The sequence below is a fragment of the Doryrhamphus excisus genome, chromosome 9, assembly GCF_030265055.1.
Source record: "Doryrhamphus excisus isolate RoL2022-K1 chromosome 9, RoL_Dexc_1.0, whole genome shotgun sequence".
Lineage (NCBI taxonomy): Eukaryota > Metazoa > Chordata > Actinopteri > Syngnathiformes > Syngnathidae > Doryrhamphus > Doryrhamphus excisus.
The window spans coordinates 1,913,797-1,927,058 of NC_080474.1; the positions used below are offsets into that span (position 1 = coordinate 1,913,797).

A 13,262-nucleotide genomic window follows, 5' to 3' on the forward strand; every position below is an offset into this window, starting at 1 on the left:
AATTAGCCGCCATCTTGAAACACCGTAACATGATTGACTGCTTTATTTCAAAAATCATTATCTAAAGTCTGCTGTTACAAAAACCACCTGAACTCCTGCATGAAGAGCACTTTCCTGGAATATATATATATATATATATATATATATATATATAGTGAATTTATATACACATGTATTATTCATGTACACAAGCAGCAGCAGCAGCTCACCTGTGTCCCTCTTACGTTCCTCCAGGTCAACAAGGCCTCCAGTGGTAAATACGAACAACAGTAATCGAGTTTACAAAGCTAAGGTGCAACTGTACATAGAAATATACATTAAACATACAAAGGACATGAAATATTACTGCGTGGTCCTTTCAAAGCGACCGTGACGAAATGTGAAAAGGTTAGCATACAACCTTTTTTTTGGATTCCGACCCAAAGAGGACCAACGATTGTTTTGTTTCAATAGGAGTCTTTGTGAGGAGGCGTGGCTTCACTGCAAACACAGGAAGTGACCAGCGATGGGCGCTAATAGAGCTGTGAGCCATCTTAAAAATGAGTTTGATAGTAAAAGCGAAAGACGGCCCACGGAGGGTGGGGGGTCATGAGCTCTCTGGATTCATTCCCACGGATGCGTTGACAAAAAGGGCCTTATGGACGTGTGGAAGTGGTCGGCCAGGACCGCCGTCATGCTCGCTGTGGACCAGGATGTCACCCAAACACGCGTGTTTAGAGGAGGGGCTGCTGGTAGTACACCCCCTGCTGCTGCTGCTGCTGTGGGGGGGCAGCAGGAGCAGGGTAGGACATGGGTGGCACTCCTGAGCTGTGATAGGCGGACATGTCCATGCCCATCTGTGGCGCGTAGGCCGCTGGGGGGGACGCCGGGGTCATGTAGTGATGTGTGTTGTTGCTGCGGAGACGACAACGTTGTCAAGTTGATTGTTTTTGACCGAGATAAGAACACTTCCTTCCTTACCTCACGTAGGGGGGCGCAGCCGCTTGGCCGTTGGGCGAGGCCGAGAGGGTGGGGCCGAGGGAATGCATCTGCCCCTGCTGGTCGCTGGGCAGACTGTAGGGCATCGCGGGGGGCAGGTAGGAGGCGGCGCCAGCAGCGGCTTGACCCAGGTAGCCCTGAGCACAGAGAGAAAGGTCACATGATTGGTTGGAGTGGTTGGATCCCGCCACATTTTTTTGGGAGTGGGGGGAGAGGCTTCACTACACGTCTTAAAAAAAACACCTACTGTATTTATGGCATGTACTACGTTGGACTAGTACTTTTGAACCGTTAATACACTAAAAGGCCCTCTAAAACAAACTCGGAAGCGCGTGCACGTTGCTATTTTTCCTGCTTTATGACCCGCCTGTTCACCTCATGTGGGATTTTCATACGCTCCCCTGGATTCAAGCAGGAAATATATTTTGACACAGCACCGCAGGACCGAGGAGGCCGCTGCCCAGTGAAGGGGACATTTCAATCTCTGGGGAGGCACGCTGACATCAATGACTGCCAGGAGAAATGAGGCAAGAAAAGGCAGTGATCCTCCAGGGAGGAAGGGAAGGATGAAGAGGAATCATTAGAGGAAAGGAAAGGACGCCTTACTGCATGACTGGATATCAAAATAATAAGAATACGAATAACACGACAACCAGGATGGGAGAGAATGTTCCATATTTGTGTCCAAGACATAGCAGGATGGGGTCAAGACTTTGGAAAATTGATGGAATGATAGGAAACACGGAATTGTGAGCTCAGCCATCCTCCTGAGATGTTTTTGTTTCGCTTCAAAGCACATTTGATGGACTGGCTGCACCTCACCAGGACTAACATGGGTGACAATGAAGGAAGGTGGGTGCGGGCGCCCCCTGTGGAGCAAAGTGGCACAACTTCACAGTGGGATCATGCAGACTTGAATGGGGACGAAGTTTTTCCAGCAGGGGGCGGCATCATGAAAAATCCAAGGATGCTGGGGACCATTTTCTTGTTTTGGGAGAGATTTAATATATGTATAATTTTCTGGGTCACAAAAAAGCCAAACCTACAACCTTTTGATGACACACAAACATGGTGTTCCCTTGTCTGATGGCATTAGTGGCTTACCTTCTTCTGGCTTCTGATGAGTTCAAATTGCATTTAGGGGTTACGGCGCCACCTGTTGCTTTGCCATGCACTTACAGCTTACACATGCCCCTACGGGTCTTTGGTGATGGTTAAAATGAATGACATGACGCGTCCTTCTGACCTGCATGGTGGCTAGAGGAGGTGAAGGTCCATACTGGGGCATCTTGGAGTAGGCCTGGTAGATCGGCGTGTCGTTCATGAGCTTGGTGTAAAGCTCCAAAGCTTCCAGTACCTTCACGTTGAGTTCTGACAACTCAGAGTGTTTCCTGCACGAGAGAAATGTCTTAACGTCGCTACCGTCGGCTCTGTTGGGACCGCCCGAACACGCTACCTGTCGATCTCCTGCAGCTTCTCGTCAATCATGGGGTTCATCTGCTCACACGCACCTGTTCAACCACGCACAGTTGGTAGGTTTTAAGATTGTAAACAAAGAAATCTGTGCGTATTTACACCGGCGTTATGCTTGATACCTTCCAGCTGGATCATCTCCGACGGGTCTGGAGCGGGATCTGCTGGGTCTGCGTTCTGCAGCAGAAATAAGATTCTGTCCATCTTCCCCTGCGGAGCAAAGAAAGACGGATTCAAGGTTGAGAGAAGGTTTATGAGAGAAGGTCTTTATGATGTATCGTGGTATGACCTCATCAATGAAGATGTGCTCAGGTTGGATTTTGGCTTCACTGCTCGGCTCCTCGGCACTGACGGCCTTTTCCACTGTGGGAGAAGAACCCACAGTCAAAAATCAATCATGCAATACAGTGAACCTGCCCACGGGGGGCGCTCTGGGCCTTTTCACTACCGCTTTCTAATTCACTGCTGACGTTGGTGGTCACAAAGTTGGACGGGAACAGGCCCACCCTTCCTTGGTTCTCCCCTTTCCACCAGTTTGGGTCACTGGGCGGAGACAAAAATAGCAAAACATGACAAGCATGCTGGGTAATACATCACAGAACAGCCTAGAACCGCCCCCTGGTGGCCGTGAGCAGCGCTGCCATGGCAACAGGGCAGGGCGGGTGCTTCCAAAGTGCTAAGATTTTCCACCAATGGCGTCTCTTACCTGTCGTCCAGCAACAGGATGACCTCGCCGGCTTTGAAGGTCAGCTCGTTGTCCTCGGCCGCCTCAAAGTCATACAGCGCCCACACCTTGCGCACTTCCTGGCTGCTGCTGCTGTTGGCGTGGTTCAGGGGGTCAAAGGTCAGCCCCGAAGATCGCGCATCGGCCTTCTGCTCCTGCAAAGACAGCTCGATGGCTGCCACGGCGACAAGCACAGAATATGTGACGGCGGGCACGTTTAGGTCAAAGTGTTTGAGTCCTACCTTTGGCCAGGTCGTCGTCGTCCGAGGCTTTGGTCACAGCAGAAGCGCTGACCTTCACGCCGGACCCCTGCGGTCGGGGGAGAAGAACAAGGTTAGCAGCGTGCGTACGTGAGGATGAGTGAGGTCGGCTTCAAAGCCTTGACTCTATACCGCCACTTCCTGTTCACACTTCAAACTGTCTCATCATCACCTCTGGGGGGGGGGGGGGGGGGGGGTCATTGGCTGAAAGGTCAACTTTGATAGTCAGGAAGAGAAATTTAGATGCTTTCAAACGGTCAAACTCATCTAACAGAGCATTGCAGTTTTATTTAGAAGTACTACTAGCTACACAGAGACACTTTATGAGAGAAGAAGAAGAAGTAGACATCTAAACCAACAAAGAAGCTGGCGCGCACCAACGAAGAAGAGGCTATGGGCCACTGCTGTTTGTTTTTAAGTGTTTAGTTACCTCCTGGCAACTGCTGATTTGAAATACTTGACACTTTGAACCAATAGCATACGTTCAATAAAAGTAGTGCATTTAAAAATGAATCCTTTTCAAAAAGTATTGAGAATGGTGGAAACTCCAATGTACTGAAACGGGTGTGGTGTGTCTAGTGAGAAAGATGTTGTGACAACACGGGAGCCGTAGCAAGGTTCACCTTAATCATTAACGAACGCGACTCGGTTATGCAAGAAAAAAAAAAAGCTTCTGGACGGTAGGAGGCAGCGGTTTAAACGAGGGAGGAAGCCATCGCAACCATCAGCCATGACGATTGAGTGCGACTCACCGGTGGGGGGAACGTAATGCCTTCCTCTTTCAGAGACTTGATGGTGGCGGCCATCAGGCTGAGCTGTGGGTCCTTCTGGAAATCTTCCGCCCAGTCCACCATCAACACCTTCAGCTGCTCACACACCTTCGGGTGGGCCTAGGAAGACGCGCAAACACACTCTATCATCATCGCCCCCCACAAAATTAAATAAGTGCATTTTCATGTTGCCGTGGTTGATTCTACCTTGCTATTATTTTGAAGCTTATTTTGTACTGAACAGGAAGTCACTGTGTGTATGTTTTAATGCTGCTGCAATGAGACCAGGGGTTTCTAAAGTGCAGCAGGGGGCCATTTGCGGCCCATGCCTGTTTTTTTTTTATTGGCCTGTGGCACATTCGAAAAACATAATTCAACAAGAAAACTGCAAAAATATCAGTGGTAATTCACCAAGAATAAAGTCAAAATATTAAGAAAAAGGCATGAGAAAAAGATGTTTATATTAATAGCATAAAGTTGAAATATTAAAATCTTTCTAATACTATGAAAAACAAAACAGCAAACACAGTTGTACATTTTGGAAAATTCAGGTTGGGAAAAAGAAAAAAATGGCAACAAAGTAAACATATAATGGGAATAAAGTATTAATATTAAAAGAAGATAGTGGAAATAGCTGGAAAAACAGCAAAAATGGGAATAAACAGCTGTACTTTTCCAAGAATACAGTCCAAATATTTAGGAAAAAAAACATTGCATTCTAATGTAAGAAAGAAAAAAAAGAAAAAAGTCACAATTTTACATAAATGAACTAATATGTTAAAAAAAAGTAGTCATATTATTATGAGAAACAAACAAAATAAAGTTGTATTTTGTGGAAAAATACCTTGGAGAAAATATCATACTATTATGGAAAAAAAATTAAACTTCTGTGTGTACCTTGCCAAGAGTGCTGCGCACTTCGCTGGCAAATTCCCTGGAGCAGATTTCCAAATGAAATATTTTGCCACAGTTGGACGCGCAGGCTCCCAGCAGCTGAAAGACAAGGATGGATTACACAACTATCCGTAGCAAGACAGCAACAAACCCCTCAGCTACATCATACATCTACATGAGCGTCTAATAACACACACAACTGCAGTATTTGTTGCAAGCGGCCAACTCCTTTGCTGTCTAAAGAAGTACAGCATGATGTCAGCTGAGGTCTAATCGTTTCAGAATACTCAGTGACAGATTCTATCCAAGCTCTGAACTCACATTGAGGGCCTGTATGGCAACATGGGGCACCTTGTGGTTGACTCTCTTCATGATGGACCGCAGGCAATCCTTGGGTCTGGGAGGAAAAAAAAAAAGAAACATTATTTTCTTGCTAGAAAATGGCTTCCCCAACCCCACATCAGCGTACCCGTTGGATGTGGTTCCGATCCTGTCACAGATGTCCATAATGAGCCCCCAGTCATCTGCTGTGTTGGCTTCATTGGTCGCCTTCTCTGGAAACAGGTCAAACCGGAACACACACACACACACACACACACGGCCCGGTGAGAAAACATCTTCTGTACCTTCAGTTTGGTACAGAAGCATAGCTATTTCCCACACGCTACACATTAAAATTTGGCTGAGTGGTTGACAAGGAGAAGCCGCAGCTTGATACCCCTTTTCCGTCATTTGGAAACACTTGGCCTTCCTGGTAAAGTTGTTAAAAAACATGAAAGCGGTGTGCCGCCATTTTTCAGCGGAGGTGAAGACCGGTGCTAAGAAGATGGGAATGTTAAACACTGCATTTCACACATACTCTTACAGTTAAGGTCATAAACATCCTTACAAACTACTAAAAACTGTAAACCAAGTGTGTCTGAAGTGTGGCCATTTTAAAGGACAATTTTATTTGTGGGCTATACATATTACTTTTTTCTTTAATTTGAAAATTTGATTTATTGGATAAGTACTTGACAGCAGTTGGTGGTTTACGTCTCATTTTAAAAACAATTAAAGCTGTAGACACTAACATTTTGCATTTGTTTATCCCCTTAAGCTTGAGAAACAACTTGGTAGCAAATCAGGCAAGTGTTAAAAACAATGACACACACAACATTGTCCATTTACTCGTTAAGCCTCATCACTTCCACCCTACTGCTAACAGTCAACAGCAGGATATAGCAGGAATAAGCAGGCTCTTGTTGGCATATTAACATATGACACGGTATGCAATTTAAGCAGTGACATCTCTGTGTCCTATCAAACGACAATGAGGTCCCTGACTTGGAAGTCAAATCGTCCTAGAGCTAATAATTCTTATTTGTCACTTATTTCCAACAAGCACCTTGTTGACAATAACATTCCTCCCACTAGTGTTTTACTGTCGTGTTAAATGTCCGACCATTTATGAAGCCGTCTTTCAATGTGTTGCCAAACAGGCGAATCTGATCCATTTTAGATGACCTAGTTATGAATCATCAGGTGATCACGACACACAAAGTGTCTGTGTTCTTTGTATTTTAAGACATCCTAGCAAGTAAACAAATGACCTATCGATGAGATCTCCTTTCTATGTGTCACTTTGGCTCTAAGCGTTAAAATAAAGTTACTATGCTACAGCGAACTAACTCTTGCTAAGCTAACGTTAGCAACAAGTGGAGTTCGCATCACAGAAGCAGACAATCACTTACCCACATCTTGGTCAAATGCGTTTTGAGAAAACAGAGGCATAATAAAGACTTAAAGGAAAATGTCCAAGATAAGAAAAAGGGCTGTTGACCAAGCTAGACTAAAAAAAAACTAAATAAATGCCGCTTCCTTGTCTGGCCAACTCGCACTGGTTGCACTTCCGGGAATGTAGTTGTCTTTGGCGATGCCTGATCCTTTTTCTATTTGTCAACATTGACAATACAGGTGATTAAAAAGCGAATTGGTAATGCTGAAAATAGAAAATATCGACGCAATTAATTTGTTGATTCTCACTCGTGCTGTTGGGTTTCACGCTCCTGTATTTATCTGTTTGTTATAGCTATTTTAAAGTTGTGTTACACACGTCGTTAAAATACAACAAAACGAAATGCAGTCACTTTCAACTCAGGAACGCCCATTTAAATGACGCGTAATAATAAATAACAGTAAAATGAATGCGGAAGTGACGACTATAGAACGAAGTTTTGTATTTGTGACGTCACTTCCTAACCTTGCCTCCTGTAGTTTTTCCTGTCAGCGGACACCTTGCAGGGCCAAAGATCGCTGAGAGCTCCTTTGCAGTCATGTCGGCAGCTGCTTCGGGGACCAACAAGGCTGCACACGGCGACGGAGCCCCGAAGAAGAAAAAGGGCCCGGGCGCTTTGGCTACGGCGTACTTGGTCATCTACAATGTTGTTATGACAGCGGGGTAAGGCTAGCATGTGGCTAATGCTAACGCTGCCATGGAGCTCGCCTGCACTACTGGGCTGCTGATAATGGCTGCAATAATTAACCACAATAAGAATAATCATACGACAGTAGTTGTATTTGTTTCAGCATTGTTATCTATTGTCTATTGTGACTGGCATGGTTGGACATACCTTAGAGACGGTCTCGGCATGCTTAAACTCGGATTAGCTGGACGTGATTGAGCACCATGCGTTTATGATTATCATATCGCATATCTTTTGGTTGCCAGGTTAAATTTAGCAAATTCTGACCAAAAGAGAGATGGCGAGAATTGAAGACTGATTGCAACCTCAATCTGTGCTTAGGGTTACATATTTGCAAAAATGCAGGTTTGCTGTGATTTGTGATGGCAAAAGTAAATAATGCATTATCAAATTAGATTACAAGGAGATTCTACAGAAGTTGGTGATTTGCTTGACTCAAGAACTTCAAAGTATATTTTCCGGGTGGGGTGGGGGTGTGTGTGTGTGTGGGGGGGGGGGGGTGACACCTCTTGCCGTTCCAACCAGTCGGGCTACATTGTTGGCATCATAGTCGTCACTTTATAGCATTGAGGAACACACACTTGTGTGATTGTGTTTCTGGCTGGCTACATTAGTATGTGTGTACAACGATGATAAATATTTATTATCCATAATCAGGGACGTCACTAGGTTCTGAGGATGGGGGGGGGCGTTAGCCCCCTGGAGATGCACATCCAATAAACAAATAACAAACAAGAACTGGGATATAGGCCTATTTTAGGGGGTCTTCCGGCCCCCTAAATGTTCTTAAGCCCCCTTAAATAATATTTTTAAATGTTTTTTTTACAAAAAAATCTCTGACAAATTTTATATAATAGGAGCAAGAATAGGAGTTAAAACAAATATTATTTTATATTATATTTTATATTATTATAATCTACTACTACTACTACTAGTAGTAATAATAACAATACAATTATGATTATTATAATCTATCTATCTATATATATATATATATATATATATATATATATATATATATATATATATATATATATATATATATATATATATATATATATATATATAAGAATATATTAAAAAATCCATATCTAAGATATATATATTATAATCATTATATTATTAATTATCCTATTATTGTTACTATCATTATTCTTTTTCTGATTATTACTACTACTACTACTACTAGTAGTAGTAGTAGATTATAAATTAATGACAGGTAATGTGAATATTTATTTTAACTCCTATTCTTGCCCTATTATATAGGGCAGGTCTGAAGACCCCCTAAAATAGGCCGAGTGACCCCACTGTCCATAATAAACCTGCAGCCCTGACAATTAAAAAGCCAGCATCATGTGTTTCCTCTGAGGTGCTCCCACCATGAACACCGATGGTCTGCTGGTGTTTTTTTTTCAGGTGGTTGGTGATTGCTGTGGGTCTGGTTAGAGCGTACCTGGCCAGGGGAAGCTACCACGGCCTCTACTACTCCATCGAGAAGCCCCTAAAGTTTTTTCAGACCGGCGCCATCCTGGAGGTCAGTGAACACAAACGTGGTGAATAAAACGTGTTTTTTCATGCAGACAAAAACAACACAAGAAATAAGTGAATTTTTTATCTTTTATTTACAGATTGTGCACTGCGCTATAGGTGAGTTCAGCCTTGCATTTATTAGCCTTTAACCTTTAAGATATTACGTTATTATTATTATTTCTACATATATCCAATTTTGAAGTATTTAATATGTTTGACATTTTAAATATAATCGTTATTTGGAGAAATTTTGTACTTTTGGCTTCGGCCACTAGAGGGTGCGATAGCTTACAACCAAAACTGCTTCTGGACACCTCACGAGGTTCACAATCTTATACAATAATTTTCCTATTAAAAATGCAAAAATGTATTAAGTCAAATGTAATATTTATTCTGCACCAAGAGTGTCAAAATATTAGGAACACTTACTGGATGTTTACTCTGTGTTTGCCGTTCCTTCTCAGGGATCGTGCCGTCCTCCGTCGTCCTGACCGGCTTCCAGGTCATGTCCCGGGTCTTCCTCACCTGGGCTGTCACACACAGCGTCCGAGAGGTGAGCTCGGCATCTCACACACACACACACACACACACACACACACACACACACACACACACACACACACACACACACACACACACACACACAAGATAATGAATAACAATAATAATCACATTCAGCGTGCTGTACAATCTGCCATTTGATGATGAGATTGTTTCAACCTCCGCTGATACACTGTAGGTGGAGGCGGCGTGAGCACGTAAGTCACATGACGTCTTCTTGCAGGAATGAACCTACTCAACATGGATGACTTGCTGTGATCATTGTATGATTCTTCATTTGTTGCGAACGTGTTTAGAGGTAGGGATGGGCATTTGATCGCATTAATCTGGAGATGCGATGATAAAATGGAAAGAAGGAGAAACACTTTTACTTGTTTCTTTGAGGGGAAAAATTCCATTTGCAGATTCTTTTTGCACTTAGAGTGGGGTCACCTTGTCACCTTGTAGCCTACGGACTGATCCAATTCATGTAATTAATATGATACTGATATTAACATGATCTGCTACTCGTTAAATAGTACACAATAGCAAATGTGCAATGAAATCTTTTTCTTTATGTTTGCAGTGTTTCTCATACATTCGTTTACTTGCGGCAGCCCCCCCCCCCCCCCCCCCCTCCATAAGCACATTAAAACACAGCTGCGTTGCCAGACAAATAGAAGACGGTAGAGGAGGGATCGGCGTTGGCAACTTATAAATTTTGCAAGTGATCGGACCCCTCTAGATGCTCCTTTTTTCGAAAAAAAAAAAATCTTTTAAAGGCGACTCCTGACATGAAAGCACGTATCGTTCTTCTCAAATCCTCAAACAAGTCAATGACAACACAAAATGCACTTTTTAAATGAAACCTTTTATTATTAATTGAGAAAAAAAAACAACCAGATTATAGAAACCTACCCAGAAAGTAAGTCATTGATACCTAAAGGTTATAAAGCCATTTCTAAAGCTTTAGGACTCCAGCCAGCCACATAGAGAGCCATTATCCACAAAATTACGAAAACATGGATCAGTGGTGAACCTTCCCAGAAATGGCCAACCAACCAAAATGACCCCAAGAGCGCGGTGACGACTCACCCAAGAGGTCACAAAAGACCCCACAACAACATCCAAAGAACTGCAGGCCTCACACTAAGGTCGGAGTTCACGACTCCACCATATCAAAGACAACAGGCGAAAACTGCTTGGGCCGCCCTGGTCATTACTTTATTAACAGGGCTATGTAGATTTGGATATTTTTTATCCATTTAATAATAAAAGTTTTATTTAAAAACTAAATTATGTGTTAATTTGTGTTGTCATTGACTAATATTTCAATTATGTGACAAACATACAAAAAAAAAATCATATCACTGTCAGAAAAGATAAGTCAATTTTACTGATTAATGTTGAGAAAAATAAACACTAGAGAGGATGCTAAAGTGTGAACACGCTAATTTCACGCTAGCTGAATCCTTGCTATAAAAAGATGCCGAATCAATGCTCATCCTAGTAGAGGAGATGATCCGTGTGTTGAATGCTAACCGTTTCTTGCCGTTATTTAAACTAACATCCGAGGAGGGCATCCTGCAGTGTGATGTGACGTATGAGCATGAAGTCCACATTTAGCTCTGCGTGGGCTCCAAACGTCTCACTGGCTTGTGTGTGTGTGTGTGCGTGTGTGTGTGCGTGCGTGTGTGTGTGTGTGCATGTGTGTGTTTGGTGTTTGCAGGTGCAGAGCGAGGACAGCGTGCTGCTGTTTGTCGCTGCCTGGACCGTCACCGAAATCATCCGCTACTCTTTCTACACCTTCAGCCTGCTCAATCACTTGCCCTACCTCATTAAATGGGCAAGGTAGGCGGACATTTTTGTAGTCCTTTACAAAATTCATGAGACTCTTTCTCATTTGGTTCTTATTTTGGCCTATATGTTAGCATCACATTGATTATTAGCTGAGCTAACATGTCAGCGGATACATGGGGGGGATACACGGTACAGACAAAAGTATCGGGACGCCAACAATGAGTGAAAACGTGCAGGGTTTGCGGCTTGAAATGCCTTTTTTTGGTCGAGATTGATTCCCTTACTGACGACGGCGGCGTGTGTCAATTTCAGGTACACCTTCTTCATCGTGCTCTACCCGATGGGCGTGAGCGGCGAGCTGCTGACCATCTACGCAGCGCTTCCCCACGTGCAGAAGATGGGCCTGTACTCGGTCACGCTCCCCAACAAGTACAACTTCTCCTTCGACTACCACGCCTTCCTCATCCTGGTCATGATCTCGTACATTCCACGTACGTAGACTAAACATTTGCGCATGTAACAAACAAAAACTGTCGCACCTAGTAAGGCGGGAAAGTTTCTGTGTAGTTTTCCACAGGACTGCAATCTATTTGTGGTGTTAGTTTGAATTGGCCATGGCCTTTTTTTATGGACGCCAGCTGAAGGGAAGCTGCGTGACTCACTGTCTGTCCTCCTGATCTCGGCAGTGTTCCCTCAGCTGTACTTCCACATGATCCGGCAGAGGAAGAAGGTTCTGGGCCACGCTGGTGACTACAGCAAAGTGGAGTGATACGGAGCCCGTCGCCAATGAGACCCCAGAGCAGAGCAAAGCAAGCAAATGAAGCGGACTCTAACCGTATCCGCTTTCAACCGAAACAAAACGGACCTCGTGCGTGATCCCGTGATTTGGATTTCATTTGGTTTTCCTCACGTCTGCTGCTGTTTTCTTCATTTTGTCTTTTATTTATCAACTTAAACTGCCTGAGTAAGCGTGTCGCACTTAAAGATGCACTGAATCCTTTTTTAATTAACCCCCGTGCAGCTTTACCCTTTTTAGACGCCGTTTAGTCGGAAGAATTAACTATTTCAGCCGGTTTGCGAACAATTTGGATCTGTGTTTTTGCATCGCTTCTCTATCACATTTTACTCTTACTTTTTTCATGATTGAATGCTAGCATCAGTTTTGTTGTTGTTGCTCCTTTTGTCCGCTAATAGTCATGACTTGTACTGTTTATCCCGAGGGATTGGCTTTAGAACCTTTTCATCTCGTCAGCCCCCTTATTGATGATCCTCCATCGTGTCTTTTGTTCAGTTTAAACAATCAAGGAAATGACGACGTCGCTTTTGAGAGGTAGCATTCCTTCACTTTAGTCCGGAGTAAATTTAACGTTGCCTGTAATCTCATTTATTCCCTGCAACGAGCCAGCGAGCTAAGTGATTATACAGACCAAACAAATTCCACATATTCTAGATGAACTTGACTTAGTAGTTTAAAATAACTAACTTTAAAATGTTTGTACATGCGAGTTTATATGAACAGAAAGCACAATGTTGTTGTGGTAGCACTGTTGGCCGAATAAGTGTCATGATAATTTGATTAAGTTGGTACCCAAGCCTGGTGAATTTGTCATAAAGAATGTGTGAACTGAAATGTGACTCTTGTGGTTGTCCAATGAGGAAGAGAATTTACAAATATAACAAAGAAATGCAAATAATTACATGTATCTCTATTGTGATGTTGAGCAAAGATTAAAATTAAGAGTGTGGGGAAGTCAAGACACAACAAAAATAAAATTACAATTTTAAATTAACTAAAAGGTTCTTTGTGCAATAAGTCCTACATGTACAA

General features: G+C 43.2%; 2 protein-coding genes across 2 annotated transcripts; one reads left to right on the forward strand and one right to left on the reverse strand.

Annotated features, from left to right (window-relative positions):
- Nucleotides 1-135: 135 nt before the first annotated feature.
- On the reverse strand, nucleotides 136-7,183 carry stam2 (signal transducing adaptor molecule (SH3 domain and ITAM motif) 2). The gene is made up of 14 exons (XM_058081937.1): nucleotides 6,833-7,183; nucleotides 5,569-5,653; nucleotides 5,421-5,496; nucleotides 5,103-5,198; nucleotides 4,188-4,325; nucleotides 3,418-3,484; nucleotides 3,158-3,350; nucleotides 2,900-2,994; nucleotides 2,741-2,814; nucleotides 2,574-2,661; nucleotides 2,435-2,489; nucleotides 2,225-2,369; nucleotides 961-1,115; nucleotides 136-894 (listed from the first exon to the last, which is right to left on the reverse strand). Exons 1-14 carry the CDS (start codon nucleotides 6,870-6,872, stop codon nucleotides 714-716), a joined length of 1,488 nt encoding a protein of 495 aa, XP_057937920.1. The 5' UTR covers nucleotides 6,873-7,183; the 3' UTR covers nucleotides 136-713.
- Nucleotides 7,184-7,336: 153 nt separating this feature from the next.
- Nucleotides 7,337-13,189, forward strand: hacd2 (3-hydroxyacyl-CoA dehydratase 2). Its single transcript, XM_058082029.1, has 7 exons — nucleotides 7,337-7,539; nucleotides 8,981-9,098; nucleotides 9,193-9,211; nucleotides 9,559-9,647; nucleotides 11,364-11,485; nucleotides 11,747-11,925; nucleotides 12,121-13,189. Exons 1-7 carry the CDS (start codon nucleotides 7,415-7,417, stop codon nucleotides 12,201-12,203), a joined length of 735 nt encoding a protein of 244 aa, XP_057938012.1. The 5' UTR covers nucleotides 7,337-7,414; the 3' UTR covers nucleotides 12,204-13,189.
- Nucleotides 13,190-13,262: the final 73 nt, after the last annotated feature.

Excerpts from the sequence above, each read along its gene's own strand:
- stam2 (XM_058081937.1), bottom strand. The coding sequence starts at position 6,872 with ATGCCTCTGTTTTCTCAAAACGCATTTGACCAAGATGTGG. Across the intron at positions 5,199-5,420 it reads TTGCCATACAGGCCCTCAAT|CTGCTGGGAGCCTGCGCGTC; the intron begins GTGAGTTCAGAG and ends CTTGTCTTTCAG. Across the intron at positions 2,370-2,434 it reads AAGCTGCAGGAGATCGACAG|GAAACACTCTGAGTTGTCAG; the intron begins GTAGCGTGTTCG and ends TCTCTCGTGCAG.
- hacd2 (XM_058082029.1), top strand. The coding sequence starts at position 7,415 with ATGTCGGCAGCTGCTTCGGGGACCAACAAGGCTGCACACGGCGACGGA. Across the intron at positions 11,486-11,746 it reads TACCTCATTAAATGGGCAAG|GTACACCTTCTTCATCGTGC; the intron begins GTAGGCGGACAT and ends TGTCAATTTCAG. Across the intron at positions 11,926-12,120 it reads CATGATCTCGTACATTCCAC|TGTTCCCTCAGCTGTACTTC; the intron begins GTACGTAGACTA and ends TGATCTCGGCAG.